The following is a 20513-nucleotide window of genomic DNA, read 5'->3' on the forward strand; positions in this document are numbered from 1 at the left end:
GGGACTTGAGTACAAACTGCAAAGGCATCTTCCCAGGCAGTACTTTGAAATATTAAAATCGTACATCTCAGACCGATTGTTTAGATAGAGTAAGGTACGATCAAGAAAACTCGGAATTGAAGAAAATAAAAGCCGGTGTACCACAAGGAAGTGTCCTAGCTCCTACCCTGTATTTACTATACACAAGGGATATTCCAGTTGATAATCACACTACTTTTGCAGATGATACCTCAATTTTGGTACCCGACAAATGTGTCTCTAAGGCAGCAGTAAAACTACAAAATGCCGTCGACACAGTGAGAGCTTGGACCGAAAAATGGCGTATCAAACTCAATGAAACAAAATCTTCATATATAAACTTTATAAATAAAAAGATAAACAATATTCCAATAATCATTAATAATCAAGCTGTACCTTACGCCACTACTGCCAAATACCTTGGAATAACTTTGGATGCACAGCTTAAGAGTACATCAAAAAGAAAAGAGAAGAACTAAACTTGAAATATAGAAAAATGTACTGGTTGCTTGGTAACAACTCTGATTTATCAATCCACAACAAAATAATGCTGTATAATCAAGTACTAAAGCCTGTTTGGAAATATGGAATCCAATTATGTTGCTGTACAAAGAAAACAAATACCGAAATCATCCAAAAATTCCTAAACAAAGTCCTTCGTGGAATTGTTAATGCACTTTGGTACATAAGAAATACCGATCTACATCGTGACTTACAAATAGAAATGGATACAGAAGTTGTTAAAAAAATACGCTGTATCGCACAACCAGATACTGCAAAGTCATACTAATTCTGAAATGGAGTCCGTTTTGAATATAAAAAAACATGTTTGGAGTTTAAGAAGAACCAAGCCTCATGAGCTTATAGTCTAAGAAAGTGATTGTACAAAATTAAGACAGAAAAATCGGAAGTCGATCCTTCAAGATTGGTCCTGATGAAGAGGTGGTTTTAGTGGTTAAGAGTCCCACACTACTTGGTGTCGAATACTGCTAAATGTCTTTTGAAGATTTCCTCCTGTCAAAAAAAAAAAAAAATATGCCACACAACTCGAGCGAATACGACATTATTGCAAGAGACATTTCCTGGCCGTGTAATTTCTCGTAGTGGGGATATCAACTGGCCACCAAGATCATGCAATTTGATACTGCTGGACTTTTGTTGTGGGGCTACGCGAAAAAATGCACTTAAAAACTAACATTCATCAATATATGCCTGAGATACTGCTCAATATGTGTCAAAAATTGATCGAAATTTACCTCAATGGAATCGATGCTTCCAACAATTCGCGTGGTGGTCATTTAAATGATGTAATGTAACACACATAATGTCAACTTTAAAATTTTTAATAAAAAAGAAATATCATGACAAAAAAAATATTTTATGTGTGATTTATTTACGTTTACATTTGAAACTGCAAAATGGATAACCCTCAACCACAAAGCTTATGACGGCGAAGTGATTCGTTTAATATTAATAAACGGTGATTTTTTAAGAGCTTGAGAACTTTAAAAAAAAAACCCATAAAATTTGCAAAATCTCATCGATTCTTTATTTGAAACGTTAGATTGGTCCATGACATTTACTTTTTGAAGATAATTTCATTTAAATGTTGACCGCGGCTGCGTCTTAGGTGGTCCATTCGGAAAGTCCAATTTTGGGTAACTTTTTCGAGCATTTCGACCGGAATAGCCCGAATTTCTTCGGAAATGTTGTCTTCCAAAGCTGGAATAGTTGCTGGCTTATTTGTGTAGACTTTAGACTTGACGTAGCCCCACAAAAAATAGTCTAAAGGCGTCAAATCGCATGATCTTGGCGGCCAACTTACCGATCCATTCCTTGAGATGAATTGTTCTCCGAAGTTTTCCCTCAAAATGGCCATAGAATCGCGAGCTGTGTGGCATGTAGCGCCATCTTGTTAAAACCACATGTCAACCAAGTTTAGTTCTTCCATTTTTGGCAACAAAAAGTTTGTTAGCATTGAACGATAGCGGTCGCCATTCACCGTAACGTTGCGTCCAACAGCATCTTTGAAAAATACGGTCCAATGATTCCACCGGCGTACAAACCACACCAGACAGTGCATTTTTCGGGATGCATGGGCAGTTCTTGAACGGCGTCTGGTTGCTCTTCACTCCAAATGCGGCAATTTTGCTTATTTACGTAGCCATTCAACCAGAAATGAGCCTCATCGCTTAACAAAATTTGTCGATAAAAAAGCGGATTTTCTGCCAACTTTTCTAGGGCCCATTCACTGAAAATTCGACGTTGTGGCAGATCGTTCGGCTTCAGTTCTTGCACGAGCTGTATTTTATATGGTTTTACACCAAGATCTTTGCGTAAAATCTTCCATGTGGTCGAATAATACAAACCCAATTGCTGCGAACGGCGGCGAATCGACATTTCACGGTCTTCAGCAACACTCTCAGAAACAGACGCAATATTCTCTTCTGTACGCACTGTACGCATTCGTGTGGTTGGTTTAATGTCCACTAAAGTAAACTGAGTGCGAAACTTGGTCACAATCGCATTAATTGTTTGCTCACTTGGTCGATTATGTAGACCATAAATCGGACGTAAAGCGCGAAACACATTTCGAACCGAACACTGATTTTGGTAATAAAATTCAATGATTTGCAAGCGTTGCTCGTTAGTAAGTCTATTCATGATGAAATGTCAAAGCATACTGAGCATCTTTCTCTTTGACACTATGTCTGAAATCCCGCGTGATCTGTCAAATACTAATGCATGAAAATCCTAACCTCAAACCCCTTTATATATATATATATATATATATATATAATATAATAAAACTCCACTGTAAGCAAAACTCAAGCAAAATCACTTGATATTTTGTATAGGAAACCCAAGATTGAATCGATGCAAAACAAATTGAACTCAGTAAGAATTCAGAATTGTATCAAAATATCCAGAATTTATCAAAAAAGTTTTGGAAACGGAAGACAAATTAAAACCGAAAAATGAAACTAATTCCCAGGTCGTGATAAGCTTCATAAGAAAAAAATCTTATGATTAGAATTATTATCCAAGCAGAAATCTAATAAAGATGAAGATGCTTTCAAACAGACCAAAGTCCATGTTTTGACAAATCTAAGCCTTATATTTGATTAACATAACTTGACAATGATATCCAGAAGAAATATGACGGGTTTGGAAAAAAACTCATCAAAAGCTACGCTAAAACTGTTGAAACAAAGCTCAAGCGTCTGTTTCGTGGAGAACATGTTGTTTTAAAAACCGAGTGAAATCGTTGCCCACATTAAAAGTCTTGCTTGAAACCAACGGAACAAAACTCTTTTGAGGACATTCTTTTTCGAGCAAATTCCATACGAGTGTCAAGTTTTGCTAACAATTTTACCTAAAATAACCAGCTTAGACGATTTGGCTGAAATGGCTGCCAATTTTTTTAATATTATTGGTAATCCATCAGTATATACTATTTCCGACCAACAAAAGTTAGTTAGTCCAACTTTTCAAGCGGTATCGCCCAACATCAATAATCAAATTAAAATGATGAGCAAAGCTGTTCAGGAACTTGCAGAAAAGGTGAACATTTTAAAGAAGGCCATTCGTTTATCCAGATGCAGATTTCGTAACGCACCGCGTTAACGATGAAGATCAAACTCTTTGCATAATACTACCGGTAATATTACCTACGTCGTAAGCCTTTCGAATGTTTAACCCTCCATAAACATCATAATGATGTCAATGAAAATCAAAAGTAAGTACATTTTCAAAGTGTTTGCCAGTTTGTTATTTTCAAACAAACAATTAATGCTTTTAAAGAGTAATTTAAAGCATTTGAGATTATACATCGATTAACCAGTTTCAAAAATTTCATAAATTTTCATGCCTAACTGCCAAAGGGCAATCTCAGCGGGAAATAGCAAATTCAGAGAGAATGAAAATTAATCCAATTAACAAATCGCAGTGTTTGTCTACTGCTCCCTATTCCTTTGGCTCTCCCGCCCACCGTACCTCCTTCATTTCGCATGTTCTAGAGAAACTAAAACTACGAGTATTTATATGACATTCAGAAATAAGTTTACAAAATTTCCATTTAGCTGGAGAGCAACCTGAATTTCCCGAGGGGCAATTTCCTAAACTTTAACATTTAATATTCGTGCGCTAGAAATCCGCAAGGTAAATGACAAAATAAAACAAATTAGGTAGACGACAAAAATAATGCATCCGATGAGAATTGAACAAAGCATTTCAAACTATGATGACGAGAAGACTTTGACAGGACCTTTGGAAGCACTCAAAATCCATTGCACGCCCTACGCCCTATGCTACACACTGCAAACCGAACACCGAATACCGAACACTGCACGCCTTATACCCTAACCAAACCTGAAACGAATGTTGGTGACACAAAATTCTGGTTTAGGCATGATGATGGAAGGAACCCCCTGCTATGGATTTAAAGGAATTTCCTTGCACACTGGAATTTGGTTAAAAGGGTCTCTGTGGAAAGTTTCTCCGGAAATCCCTCAAGCTATGTTTCTCCTTTCCCACAAAATCAAGCATAGTTAAACATTCTACCATCAGCCAGCGGGATGATGGGTTCCATTGCGGGAGGCGGCGCGGGCGGCTGCGGTGGTTTGCTTCACTTCAGAGTACTAAATGTTCGGGAGAACTTTTGCTTTGTCGCCATTGCCCTACCCATAAACAGAGAGAGAGAGAACATTTTTGGAGGAAGGTTTAAAGTTTCCACAGCTAACCGGAATTCCATAGCTCGTCGTTGTCGCTGTGGAGTCATCGTCCATCATCGGGCGAAAAAATTTCTCAAAACTTTGTGCGACAAAATAATCTTTTGATAAATGACACTGGCCCAAAAATAACTGTTGCCAGGACATTTCATATTTTCGGGTTTTTCTTTTTATTTTTGTACTACTACAATACTTTCTCTTCTTCTCGCTATATTGGTATATGGGTTGAATCTAGTAATTGTGGAAGCAGGAAATATTTGAGATATTTTGTGAAAGTTTGCCTCCGCTCCGACTCTAACTCAAGCTCTGGTTATGTTGCTGGTGCGCTATTATTGCATGTTAAGATTTGCCATATTTTTCAGTCTTGCATGACACAAAGTGTACAAAGATGAACCATTTTTAATCGTAAGATTTTTATTTTTATTTAATAATAATGGTTTGCACTCATATAAACGTCCCCAGATGGCTGCTGCGGCAGACTTAAGTGCTGGGTTTCTAGAAATTGATGTAGAATTTTATGTTGAATTTTGTTTTGTTTGTTGTCCTTGTTGTTGTTTGTAGGTGGTTCACATACATTAATGTGTCATAGGGACGTCTTTGGAAAATGCTTTATGATAAATTGTTGCATTATGGTTGGAGAATGATATGAAGTACTTTCGAATGGGGAAATAATTTTTGTATTCAGGTGAGTTTAATACTCTTTGTATTGTAGTATATTTTTTTTAATTTATTAAATAAAACATATGTATATAGTTTATACAGGATATATCAAACTTGTGAACAGTACAAACAATATGTTTAGGAAGTTTTGTTTCCTTGTACAATAGGAATTTCATGAACACAAAAGCACTTCAATTTTAGTTAGAAAAGGCAAAGAATAAGATTTTTCAAATGTTATTTTACCTGAGTAAACAATCCTATGTACTTAGAGTGAGCAAAAAAGAGCAAAACAACCCAAATTAAACTTAAGTTCTACCAGACTTCTTCTTCTTCCTGCTTTTATTAATATTGAAACAAAAATCTAACATCGTTTCTGTTTTAATGAAAATTGAAAGGTCAAATCTTTTGATAATTTTGTGAGTGAATTTTAATTGTTATACCAAAAAGAATATTTTAAGCCAAAATTAGGTACCACCATTAAAAATAAAAATAAAATCCATGAAGCTACATTATATACAATCCTTGCTCTCGAAATTACCAGTTAAATATTCATAAGGACTGCAGTTTGCACTTATGTTTCCTTCCATATTATTGAAATATCCAACGGATACCAACGGTTTTGTGTTTTTGTGTATTTCCTGTTACCTATATATTGCAGTTTCAGTATAGGTGCATATAGCGTACATATAAATAAAGATATACATACGCCTCTATATGTATGCAGGTAAGTTAAGCTCCATATTCATGGAACAAGACCACAATCATTACTTTTGCAACACACGTAACGATTGTACATTTTACTAATTAAATATTTATGCGGCAACATTTAAGTGAAAATGAAAATAAATGCTCGTAGTACCACCAGAAATATAATAGCTTTGCATCAGGGCCAGCCAAGTCAGCACTGCATCCAGTTTATTCGAGTATCTCGACGAAGCGGTCAAGTTAAGTAAATAATTTAAACCAACAAATAAAAGTAAAAGCAAAGTACTCTTATAGTGATGCCTTTCCTAACTAAAGCAAAAGGAATTCTTAGAGAATATTGTGAAAATACAAGTTTGGTAGGACTTGGATATATTTCTAATCAGAAGTAAGTGAAAACGAAAAATGACGATATGGTGAACTTGAATTTCCTTAAATCAACTTCTTCTCAGGATCCATTTAACAGAGAGGATATTTTGGCTGATTTGTATAATCATTTCTGCTGGTGGATCTTACTACCTTATTCGAGAATATCAAAACGCTTTTGAAAGCGAAGCCATCAGCTTGGTTATCGAGGGAACAGGGCCACAGGACAAAACCCAGTTTCCAGCTGTTGCCATATGTGAGGATGGAAATGTTAAGGTCCAGTATGAAAAACTATCAGACTACATTAAGGAGTGAGTTTGATACACATATAATTTTTGTTTAATATATTACACTCAAGGGAACTTTGTAACTCTTATTATGCCAAGCTTTTTGAAAGGGAAAGAGGGTTTGAAAGAAGGTTCAGGTGCACTTTGACTTTTAATCCCTGAGTATTTTAGTAAAAGACAAAATTGTCTTAAGGCATTCCACATTCAAGTAGTACGGCTAAAGAACGAATATCTTAAAGATAAGATATAAGTTGGGCTTAAAGTTACGCTCATGCAATCCAGACTTTTGGCAGAATTTTTGACTACATAGCGTATGTGATCCTTTCACAAAAGATTGTCGGAGATATGGAGAGCGTTTGAAAGAAGGTGCAGGTGCACATTAAGTTTTAATCCCTGACTATTCTAGGGAAAGACAAGAGTGTCGGGAGGCATTCCACATTCACGTAGTCCAGCTAAAGAACGAATATTCTAACAATGTGACCGAAGTTGGGCTCAAAGTTATGCTCATGAAATCCAGACTAATGGCAGCATTTTTGGCAACATCGCGTATGTGATCCTTCTTTCACAAAAGATTCTTGAAGATACACATACCGCGATTTTAAAGATTTTCAGTTTCCTTGATGCAAGTGCCACTCTATATTTGTATGCTTTAACGACATTAATTTGTCGATAAATTAAAAGTTACGGAGAAATAACAGATCATTGCGGAATACCAGCATTGATTTAGTGTGTTTTCAGATTGGAACTTATCCAATACTACTTGTATTAACAGGTTCACCGACTCACCTTTTTAAACGACTTGAAATCAATATTATTTTAAAACTGAATTTGTGTGCAAACACAGTCTATTCATTTACATTTTCGATAAGGATGCAGCTTTTAAAATACCAAGCGCAATAATTTTAGTTTATCCAAAACGACGTAAGACTTTATTTCATTGCTCGGTGAGTTGAACCATAAGATCACTAGTGGATCTATTGGTCATGAGTGTAAGCTAGACAAATGCTATTTACCATCTACTCGGAAATTAACCTTGACAGTTAGGAGGACTAGAAAGAATCTCTAATGTTTTTCTACTATGATAAAAAATGTTTCCTTGAACTTTTTATAGGTTTCTTAAGTTAACATTCCCTACCTCCATTTATTACAAATCTATTTAAGGACTAATAGTTAAACAATTTTCAGATTGGGTGCACAATATGGAACAACTGAATATAGTTATGACGTCGAAGATTTTCTTCTTCGAGTTATATTCGAAAATATGTACAGCTTTGGGTCATTGAAACACTATTGCGAACCATTCTATGACTGTGATGATTGCGTTAAATGCCCCCAATCAGGCTATAAGAAACTTTCTGAATTGGTAAAAAATATTTCTATAAATTAAAGGTTAATTTTTTTTCTCAAACAAAATTATGATAACTTAGGTACGTCAAAATTGTTCTAATCTTATTGAAAACTGTAGCTGGAACGATAAGCCATTCAATTGTTGTGATTATTTTCTACCGCTGCAGACATCAGTTGGTCTTTGTTTTGTTTTGAACTCTGAACAAACTACCAAAAGGTGAAATAAAATGTTAAAATGTAATTAAACGAGCTTTTCAATTATTCATTTCGTTTATAGAAATGGTCCAAATTGGTTGGAAACTGAAACTGGATGGGATGTTGGGTTCGGGAGATTACAAATGGAAGTAACGCACCCTGTTCAGGTGAGGATAAATCATAAGCCGGCGAGACTTTAAACAAATTCACTAGCATTTCTAAACATCTTTCAATGATAATTATTTTCACAAAAACTTAAATATTTATCTGCAGTGGCCGACAAAAGTCTACGTATGATCAATAGCTACGTTTAAACTGTCTATATTGTTGACATATTATTGACAAAAATACTTATAAAAAATCAAATCCAAAAAAGTCTTTAACATGAATATATCGATTGAACTTTTCTAAAAAATTTACCAGATGTCGAAAAAGTCAATCTCCGCAACACATAATTGGTCATTTAATGCTTTTATGATCTCAGAGATTTCCGACTTTTCCTATTTTTAGAAATAATAACTAAATTTATCACTTATCTTAGAATAAAATTTTTAGAATTCCATAGCTCAAGGATTCTACATACATACTTATGTACATATATCCCAAAATTAAAAAAAAGAAACGAAATGTAAAAGTAAAATGATTTGAAGGTGAGAATGAATCATGTCATCAATTGTGTCAATCTGCCTGAGAATGTTATGAAAAATCTAAGAAACATAAACTGACCAAATGATTTTGAACGTGAAAAACAAACGTAAAGAATTTTTTAATTACAAAGAGTAGTCACATTTTAGGGGCCGATTTCGGATTTGAATAAAACACAAATTTTCATTTCTTATTATTATGATAACGTTGGTTTGGTTCAATTATGTATGGAACAAAATATAGGCTCAATGGCCTCTTAGTTCTTAAATTATTGCAGGCTTACAAAAGTACACATTTTCTTTTAAATAACCCCAAAGAAAGAGGCCCAACGGTAACAATTCACATGATATTGGAGGCCAATTGAAATCGCCAGAAACTGGGGGCCATAAAAAGCCCGTATCATGTCACGATAGCAAGCACTATTCACAATAACTGCCTTACTTGCCTCATTTTGGAAAAAAATATGATATATAAACCGTACCAAACAGTCAATCTTTTTGGGTGCATTGATTTTGAAATGAGACAATTCTGGTTATTGATGAATCCACTGATGTGAAAACGATGCTTTGCTTCGAAAATTGTTAATCCACTGTTGCCCTTTCTTTCCACCATTCTGACCATTGACGACGCTTAAAATGGTCAAGAGTGTATAGTTCTTGAGTAAATTGCACCATGTTACCATTTAAATGCAAGCATTTATGCATATTATTCATCAACGACAGCTCTTCAGTCACACTTTTCCGAACGGCACCAATATTTTCTGCAGTACCAGCTGTACTGATACTGTCGCATCTCCGAAAGGACCGCTTTGCTTAAATTTGTGCACGATTTTTCCCATTGTAGGCGCATTTGGACGATTAAATTGACCGAAAAATTCACAAAGTGCATGATATACATATTTTGATTTGAACGCCTAGTTTCATAATAAGCCTAAATAACTTTGACGCTTTGCTTAGTTGTCCATTTTTCAATGGTTCAAATTGTGTTGGTTTGAAATTGAAAAATGTCAGAAGAAATTCAAAAAAGAAGTTGTCTTTTAGGTATGGTTCACATTCTACATCGGCCCTTAAAATGTAACCATCCTTTACTTACTTTGTATAACGTTATTGAGGAGGACGTAAAAATAAATCCCAAACGTACAAACAATGGATTAACATACGAGCTTAGAAAGTAGAGAAATGTAAAACTTTTGTGTACGATGACTTGCAAAACCTGGATACTGCTCTATAGACCGCATTAATTATCATGAAAAAAATCATCATCATAATATCACATGCTTAAAACATTGATTATAGATAATATTTCTTGCTTCAAACTGTTTCATATCATATTATTTTTCTTTAATTTAAACAGCTACAATTACTAAACGCCGAAGATGTTCCCTCGTTTTTTATTCAAGACCATATATACAGGATAATGCGCCTTCAGACCGATCAAGAAATTCAACTAAGTGTCCAGAGTACAACAAATGATCCTGATGTTCGTGAAATATCACCACAATTCAGAAGATGTAGATTTCCCGATGAGAATTTCAAAGATTCTTCATATAAATATTATAGTTTTACAACTTGTGTTTCGGACTGTCTCAAGCGATTGCAGAATCAAACTTGTGGCTGTATAAGTTACAATTATTTAGTAAAGAGTTACGTTAAAAGTTCATATGTAAATAATTTTGATCTAAAAATGTCTAATTTTCTTTCTTTGAATATTCAGATGACGATAAAAGTCCTCTTTGCGATTATGAAGGATTTCTATGCCTCGATCAATCAGATCTTCTTCGCCCAAGGCCAACAATTTTGCAACCATGGCGTTCGAATGGGCTTGTTTGTAAATGTTTACCATCTTGCACTGAACATGAAATCAGTGTTGTACAAGCATCATCAAGGTGAAATAATTTTGTGTTTTGAATTTAAAATCAATATATATATATAAACTAAATTAATTAGAGTAAATCATGAGGCGAAATTAAGTCAAATTCGAATAACACAAACGGTAGCAACTCAGCAATATCGAAGACAAACAGTTCGTACACGTTTGGATGTTGTTGTGACGATTGGAGGAATTCTAGGACTTTTCATGGGCGCTAGTATCTTAAGTGGAATTGAGATTTTTTATTTCTTTTGTGTTAGAATTTTAAGTCTAACGAATTAAACTAATTAAAATTTGTTCATTATAATTTGAATGCACTTGAATTAAATAAAAACTTGATGAAATGCAACCATCTTCACTCCAACACAGCACAATTTAAGGACATTTTTATTATTTATACTTAATCTTATTAGAAGAAAGCTTTTGTTGTCTTTAAAAATTAACTTGAAAGGTATAGGTACATTCAGGCACTGCATTTATTAAACAAAATAGAAAAGCAGACATTTCTATCTGATTGAATTCATTCACACCATTGCATTCAGCTACAGCCTCCTTTTCCTACAACAATAATAAAATGTCTAGTAACAAGCACATAAACACAACTCTTTCATAAAAGTCCTTAAATTTATAAAAGAATGATAGTGGAATGCATGTCCTTTTACATTTGATCGCAAAAGCTTCGTTCGTCTTCGTCCTTTTTCCAATGGTTTAGGAACAAAACCCAGACAGACAGCTCTGGCCCTCTGCCTCCGCCTCTGCCTGCACAACGACATCTTAATATCTTACATCTTGATTCTAGATATTAATCGTTGATTTGAATATATAAAAGTGTGTACATTTGGCTGCATTCCGCAGTTGAGCGAATTTTTGTAATGCTGTTGCTGTACTACTGCCATACAGGAATGCTATGTAGCTCAGCCCTTAGATATACGTTATAGATATGTAAATATAGCTGTGATGCGCTTCTTGAGCGAGTTTTATGTTTTCTTTGTTTTGATACGCTTAGGGAACAAAAATCTATTAGGTTTTGAGGAAAAGAAGTCGAGATTCTATAGAATTTTTTAGTTCTTTTTGCATTCGCTGCACTTAGTGTTTTCAAGATGAAATTGCGGAAAGAGATTTTCTTTTTCCTATTGTTTCATTCTGCATCCCTTAGCGCGTTCATTTTATTCTCATATCATCATGGTGAATGTAATGTGAAATACAAGAGGAGAAAATTGAATAGAAATTGTGAAAATTGCAAAACTGAATAAGTAAAAAAAAAAATCTAAAAAGCGATATGTATATATGTATGTAACGACAAACGACGACGACACGACTCGACTACAACGACTTCAACGACTACGACGACGACGTTTATTCGTTCGCTTCCTTCAAGCTTCAACTAAGCTATGTGCATTCTAATTGAATTCCTTTATAGGGACATGTGCAAATATTGGCTGCTGGTATTACTAGTCATGTTATATAGAGAATGTCATTAAGTCGCCCGCTTTCGATTCTCCAATGGCCTTGACTTTTTTATCTTTCTCTTACTCTTACTCTTTTTTTTAATTTTGATGCGAATTCTTTCAAAGTAGATATGTTGTTGATATAGTTTTATCTTCACTCAATATTAAACTTGTATCGACAATGTTAGGATAATAATTAAAAACTTAAGAATGTGAAATTGCTTGGGTAATTATTGTGTTCTAGATTAATATTAAGAAAGTTGTTCCACACCATAATATAAGGTAAAGTTTGCTTGCAATAAAAACTTCTTTGATAAGCTTGTCTTTACTTAAATTTAAAGTGCTCTATATTTTAAAAGGAAGTAAACTTAAGTTCCAAGCACAAGCTGGAGGCAGGTATGCAGAAAGTAGATAAAAACTTCGCATGTAACACTTATCTACACACTGTTAGAAGAGTTCTTAAACAAATTTTCTGAAGTATTAAATTTCGATCAGTTTAAAGTCACTCAAATTTAAAGAAAGTGTCTAAGAACAGCACAGGACAAAAGTTCGAAAAAAAGCTCTATTAAATTAAAACTATCTTCTAAGCTACTAAAAAAGTTTCACTCTCTGGAAATAGTGGTTAGCTTCCAATTGGATTCAAAATAGGGTTAAGTAAATGGATTATAGATTACTTCTTGCTGAAAGCAAACATTTTTTAAGCATTTAAACATAAATGTGTTGTATAATGGACACTGTTATGTTACATTGCTTTACTCTATTTTGTATGGTTTTAAGGGAAAAACTAATCGGACATTTAAAAAATTATTATATTTTAAATGTTATAGGAAACAGTTAGTCAATAAGTTGATATGATCATGCCTCTTAAAGCTATGGGAAAAAAAATAGGAATATTCTTTGTTTTGTGTACTTAAGTAAGGCAGGCATGTGAAGAAAAAGCTTAAATATTGATATTTGTAAATGCGTTTCCAAACTATTCAATAAACGAATTTATGAGTACGCGAACGAAACATTCAATAAGTGTAGTCAAATTACAGAGACTTTCAATTTCGTTATACAAAATATTAAAAACATTTGCACAAAATCAAATTTTTGTCAATTTAGAATTAGTTTGAAAATTTAAACTATGCCACGTGTTTAACATCAGAAACTTAAATTCACTTAAGCATTGCATAATAAATATTTGTAACCATAAGTGAAATCTTTATTGAAGCGGTCGAAATTTCTGAAAGAATGTTGTTTATGTTGTAAAAAGTTACATATCTGAAGAAAAATAAGAAGATAATGTGAAAAATTAATTTTAGAAACAGAACAATCTTAATGAAAACAGCTAAAGTTTAGCCTTCGAAAGATTTGAAGAGTGGACCTAAAGGTCAGCCCATTTAACAAGTACAAAATATCAGAAAGAGGATGGGATGCGATGCGATCCACACTGATAACTTCTGGTCCATTGCTATTTGTCGATTTGTCAAAACTTTAACAAAATATTGAATATAATATTTTGTGTTAGATGAAAAATTTTGAAGTCAGAATTAAATATTCAAAAGCTATTTTAAACTAGCTTTTTTTGTTGTTTTGATTTAAATATCTGTTTTGGTTCCCGAGATTTTTAGTCGAAAACCAATTTTTACCCATTACATTAGCATTTTCGAATGTTTTTATTTATCCTCTATACAAAAATACCGATTTTTTTTTGGGATGAAATTAGATCCAACTTTAAGGAATGATTTTTTATCTTTAGGAAAAAAAAAACCTTACTTTATTTTTTCAGTTTTTTAATTTATAAAAGAAACCGTTTATATTCAAAATTATACAAGTTTGGAATCAAGTTATATAAAATTTCACTGAATTCTCTTTTAATATTGATTCGTGAAATATTTTTGGCCAACTTAAATGTTCTTGAGTTATGGAAGACGAATTCTGTTATCCCGAAAGTACGGACGAACGAGCATACGTACACACTCTCACACAGACATCTTTCTACAAATCTATAATCTATATTCTATGGACCTTGAGAAATGTCAACATATTCAATGCGACAAATCGGACCGATTACATTAACTTCCTATGGCAAGTTAAAAATACATACGAGGAAGAGGATTCATTTCCAATGCTCAAAACATGGAAGTGGCTTCCTTTGGAAACACATGCAATTATTTCTAGTTGATGATGGAAAAATGAGGAAAGAGCAATACGTAAAAATATGTAACGTATGTCCCTCCCATAGTGTTTTTAAGAGGACAGAAAAGTACACTGAAGTTAAGAAAAATTTGGTTTCAACAAACAAACAAGATTTTTGGACTGGTAATCTTTATTACCATTATTGAACATTTTTCCATTGAGCACAAAATAAGAGTCAACAGTGATATAAATGGTATTCAAATTCTTGAGAATAATGATAATTATTTGAATCTAGATATAACAAAAATAATTATGACTGTCAATTTCTTGACAAGGTTATAATCCTTAACAATAGGTTTATTGACAAATAATATTTTTGGAATAAGAACTACTGTTCTTGTTTATTACTTTCTCAAAGTCTTAAGTGTTAAAACTCTGATTAAGATCACAATTTTAAATACAATTACGATATAATCGATCCTGAAATTTGGGGGTTTGGGAGAAATTAAAACTCTGTTTCGAAATATTTTTTCGTTTTCGAAAGACTTGATGCTTAAATAAGATTTACTTATTTAAACTGATACCACCAGAATTTGTAATTTTCATTGATACCTACTTTTAAAATCAAGCAAGGCATATTATCATCAATACTGCGTCCAACCTCGTGAATTCGCCAACGCCAACACTTCACCAACAAGAAAAAAGTCATCAAAATCTTAAGTGATAGTCGAAGTCTCTTAAAAACACAAAATGCAAATTCCACGAGAAAATATTGATGAACCCGTTAAAACGCCCCACAAAACCATGGTTTACGTCCCAACTTTATCCGACAACTTCAAAAAATACATTTCCAAAAAATTGACAGAGGTTCGCCTTGCTTTCAAATCAAGCACAACACTAGACCAATGTTTTACTAAACTCAAGAAGAAACCTGATAAGATCAAACAAACAGATGTGATCTACAAAATTAACTGCAATGGTAAATCAAATGAACCGTGCAACCTGTGCTATATCGGGACTACAAAGCAAGTTCTTCGACAACACATCTCGAATCATAAGTCCGACATGAGGAAACAGCCCTGGCCAGTCACAGCATTGTAAGCGGTCATTCTCCAAACTTTGAACGCGTGGAAGTTCTACAGACAGAGAAACATGTTTCGAAACGATACGTGTTAGAAACATTACATATTCTCAATAACAAAAACGACATGAACCGAAAACAAGACACACAAAACGTTTCTGCTGTATATTGATCTCTTCTTAAATGTAATTTGTGCTTTATTCAATTCAGACTTCAGAAGGCAGTAATCCCTTCCAAAAAAGCCGACCGAAAATTTAATGTCCACTAATCACAATAATTACACAAATTGGTCAAAAAATTAACTCAATCAACACTCAAACTTCTAAGATATGGAAATATCATTCTTTCAAGTATACCCCGTTACAGCGATTATTTTACCCCTACTCCGCACTAATGCTATCTTACAGACTATGTTTAACCTAACTGCCCAAGGTTGGGCTAGAAACACTTTGTCGAGAATTTACATGTTCAAAAATAAAAACATGACAAAATTCTTTAACGGAAAATCAAAGCTGACAAACATGAAACAATATTTTTTGATACAATGTCAGATCAACGTTTGATCTTATGTCGTTTTCAGATAGTGTAATAAGGTCAATTTTGTTTGCGACTTAAGGCCAAATTTGTTTTGATATTTTTTCAAAAACAAAAAACGTTCTTTACTGTTGGAATTATGATAAGAGTAAAAACAAATGGTAAGTAAATGTAAGCAGAAAAGTTCCAAGCAACTCATTTCTGTTCTTTCTCTTGTAAGAAAAACTCGTAAAATGGATTTAAAAAGTGATTTTATCTATAATTAGAAGATTTGTGAAGGCAGACAACTGTTATATATACCTAATATTAAACAATTATATAAATGTAGAGGAAATTGTAAACTATCCAAAAGATAATGTGTGCTATAATAAAAAGTGCGGTAATCGACCTACACATTGAAAACTTAGTTCGGATCCCGAAATCTAGTTCTGTTCATTATCATACAGACAATGAAAGTTTAAAAAATAAAATGAAAACTATAAATGAAATAAAAAACAAGAAAAGAAGTCTTCAATGAAGGGGGCAACTTTCCATTACCGCAGAACGAATTTCTATCTGATTTTTTTTTACAGTTAGGTAGGGGCTCAGTAGAACATGTTTTAAATATTAAGGCGAGGAAACAGCTTTAAGTCATAGAAAAAAATATTTTCTTTTTCGGACTTAACCCTACTTTTTTTGTATTGCATTTTTTGAGCGTAAAATAAGCTTTTTTAATTGATAACACGGCGCGGCGGCGGGGTACTAACAGCTAGCTATGTAAGGGGGGCATGCTGTCCCCCTGGAACCCTCCTGCTTGGGATCACTACAGGATTTGGGGTGGGTGCGAGTTTGGGTATATGCAAAGTACTTTTTGCATTTGAGTACTAAAATCAAAAAAAAAAAAAAGCAAGTATGGCAACACCAAACAAAAAACAGGACATTTGTGCGTGTTTTGTGTGTAAAAAAGTGAACTTTAATAATTAATTAAAAATAGAAATAAATGTTTCCTCGCTCTAAAATTGATATAGTTTTTATTTATTTGCACATATGTATCAAATAAAAAAAAACCGCGAGTCGAAATTTGTGCAGCGGTAATGGAAAGTTGAGCCAAGACGGCAGCTCATGCGAATTCGAAAAAAGTCGTTCCCTAAAAATCCCACTACTGATAAAGATGTAAATTTTTCAAATTTTTGTTCATCCTGTTGGATGAGGATTGGGTAAAAACAAGAGAGTTTAACATGTCACTAGATGGAACGTTTAACATTTTTGAGCCCTCAAAAAACGTTTAAGGACAAGGAAGCTACAATTCAATTGGCATTGGGAAAATTGGATAAGAAAATCGTATCCATTAAAAATTTCCTTAATCAAATGACAAATGGTAACAACAACCTACTGACTAAAGAAGCAAGTATTCTAGAACTCGGTGAAGCGGATGAAACCGGAGAAGTAGAAGAGCAAGAAAATAATACTTCAGAAAAACAGAGTTTTGAGTATGATGCACTGATTCTTTGCGTGATTTGTTGCCAGAATACTCGTACCAAAGAAAAGGAAAGCGACATAATGTCAACCGTTGAAATTTGGTCTAATGTCACTTGCCCTTATGTCACGACACCGTCAGAAATGTATGTGAATAAATCCTACTGGGTGCTGTGAAAGTAGTTAAGTACTCGTTAGAACTTTGCTTATGAAACCAAGATTTACAACCTAAAAACTCAATAAATATTTACCACCGAGTTTTTTGGAAATTATAGGAAATGAAGAAATGATGTTAGTTTTAAATGTTTTAAAAACGAAGTTTCAATTGCAGCCCGCGAGTTATTAAATCGAGTTTTAAGATATTTGAGAACTATGTTGCGGAATTGGCTATCAAGAAATTGTTTAGTTAAGGAATTTTTGCCGAATCCAAACAGCTGGTTTTAGAAAGCACTTTTCATGACTAGAATCTTTCTAGAAGGATAAATCGATTCCTCGCAAGAAATTAATGAAACAAAAAACACCTTGAGTTGGAAGAGGCATGCACTACCCAACACGTACTTTCAAATATCATCTATCAACAAATATACTTAAATAAATTGATATTTTAAATCGAAATGTTTCGCTTTTGGAAGTTTAATCCAAGTGTTTCTATTTTGTTTGGGCTTTTACCTTCTGTAAATGGACTTTAAATTCTTAATATCCAACATTAAAAAAAAACAAAAACTGTAATATAATTTCAAAAATTATTATAAACGCTAAGCAATTTCACTACCATACTAACACACTTCACCTCAATTAAAACAACACAACACATTTTAACGATTTATTGTAAATTTTGTTTCCAAATTGACTAGGTTAGCCACGAATTGACGATTCAGCCATCAACTTATATCCAAACCAATCATTGAGCTCGCCTGAATGCCTATTTCAAGTAAAGTAATACGGCTATCGTATCCAAAGTTTATAATATTAGTGTAATGAGGCCTGAACGGTGCTTGATGGCGTCCAAACTAAACGTCATCGTTTAATTGAAAGCCAAACCGTGACATGTATCTTAATTTAACACTTGTTGAACTTTTCAAAATTTAATTGGCTCGTGTTGCTGTTGCTGTTGCTGCTGTTGCTGCAAGTCGTCACTGTGTCGCGTTGTTGCTCCTCCGCGCTGCATCGGCCGGGGCATGACGGCCATCCTGCCAGCAATGTGGCTTCATAAAATTGCATTACACATTAGACCTATACTGCTTTTGTTTTTGTTCAGTTGTAAAAGTGTTTTGATTGGCGCACTGCATAGTAAATGCGTTTAATGGATAGTTCAGTTGATCTTATACTTAATGTAGTGGGAGAAAATAACTTTGATAGGTTCTTTTTTGTTCACACGCATTTTGTTCGACACGATATCATGCCAATTCGGTTACTACCAGTAGGTAGGTATATGGGAGACTGCTATGGTTGTGACTCTTGTGAGTTTAATTTAAAAGACTTAATGGTGGTGTTTGGTGTTAACATGTACATAAAATGAGCAGAATGGCTCTATTTGCTTGTCTTACATAGGAAAGCAGCTAATGATAATGATTACAGCATTTTATAATGGAAGTTATGATTAACTTGTGTTAAGGAGTTAATATATTGAACTATCGATGTTTGGAAATCGAATTGAGGACACCTTTTCCTGGGAAGCTTGCGCGTATCAATTTTGATCAACCTTTTTTGTGTTACAGTGAGAGTGAATGTTTTATAATGGATTGCTATGGGCCAGTAATAATTACATAAGCAAACTAATATAAAATCCGAATGGATTTTCTTTTTATGTTTTATGAAAAACTGGCCAATAAATGCCAATTGAGGTCATCATTGACTTTTTAGCACATCCATTTGTGGTGTACTTGGCGCCACGGTGATTCTTTTATTTTTGTTCAACAAATAAATATTTATATTTGTATATTGGTTGGACTGCACCAATACTCTATGTTAATGTGGCTCTGGCTCTGACTTTGGGTCTGGATATTGGTTTCACTAAAAGTTGAGTTTAAAATGACCCGAAGGTCCAGCAGAGCAAGCGCACTGCGCAGTGCACACGGCCGGCCGTGTGATTTTGGTGGTCAGTTGACAGTCATATAGTTATTGGCTTACCAAATTTGGGAAGTCATGTAACATGTCCAAGAAGCGTACCTACATACGCTAACTTTGGTTGCAACCATAGTACAGGATTGAATTGCGCGTTAAGACATACGGCACGAGAAAAATGTTTTGGTTGTTATAGTGATGATGGTCTGATGGTGATGGTGATGGAGATGGTAATGGTGGTGGTGGTGGGTGAATGATGGAGTGACCAAATCTGGAAAACTGCTCTTTAGTCAGATAAAAATTGAAATGAAAATAAATTAAAAAAATTATTGGAATTGCGAAATTCGTATAAGTTATGCACATTCAATCCATAGAAAAAAGTAATTGAAACCTTTTTTTACCAAAAATGGACTTACTATTAAACGACCTGGTTGCATAATTTAATTTTGATATGGTATCTATTTTTTAATATTAGTGATTGTGGCACTTATAAAACATTGAAGCATAACACGCAAAAAAAATAATAACACTGTGATGCTTTTTTGTACGAGAACCTTAGGTAGACTCGTCATCGGTATTCAGGGTTCTTCCTAAAGAAATAAAAAAACTAAGGTTTAGAGTGCTGAAACACCGATTTGTAATCAACAAGGTACTTAATATACTTTATTTTCCTTAACATTAAAGTTTACCATTTATTGCACATACTGTGTCTCGCGGTGACTAGCTTTGTCCGTGACGCTCTTAGAAGAAGGTTACCACGGAATAAACGGTTGGGACTGTGTTTCTTGTCCCTTACCGCAAACTAGAGAATAAACAGGTGACGGTTACATAAGCGTGTCCATCATACACTGACACTGGCAGCAAATTAGAAGATGACCGGTGCTTTGCTCATAGGACAAGCTATGCCAAAGGAGCTTTTAATGAAGGGAAGGTTGGAAGAGAAGCATCTCTAGTACCAAACTAATGAAATAATGGGAGGCCTAAACGTCTC

General features: G+C 34.0%; 1 protein-coding gene across 1 annotated transcript; it reads left to right on the top strand.

Annotated features, from left to right (window-relative positions):
* The first annotated feature begins 6285 nt into the window (after nt 1-6285).
* LOC129941641 (pickpocket protein 19) lies at nt 6286-11178 on the top strand. The gene is made up of 8 exons (XM_056050331.1): nt 6286-6498; nt 6563-6787; nt 7949-8126; nt 8191-8327; nt 8388-8472; nt 10304-10592; nt 10664-10835; nt 10897-11178. The coding sequence occupies exons 1-8, from the start codon at nt 6410-6412 to the stop codon at nt 11099-11101; spliced, it is 1380 nt and encodes a 459-aa protein (XP_055906306.1). The 5' UTR covers nt 6286-6409; the 3' UTR covers nt 11102-11178.
* Nucleotides 11179-20513: the final 9335 nt, after the last annotated feature.

This window comes from Eupeodes corollae, chromosome 1 (assembly GCF_945859685.1).
Source record: "Eupeodes corollae chromosome 1, idEupCoro1.1, whole genome shotgun sequence".
Lineage (NCBI taxonomy): Eukaryota > Metazoa > Arthropoda > Insecta > Diptera > Syrphidae > Eupeodes > Eupeodes corollae.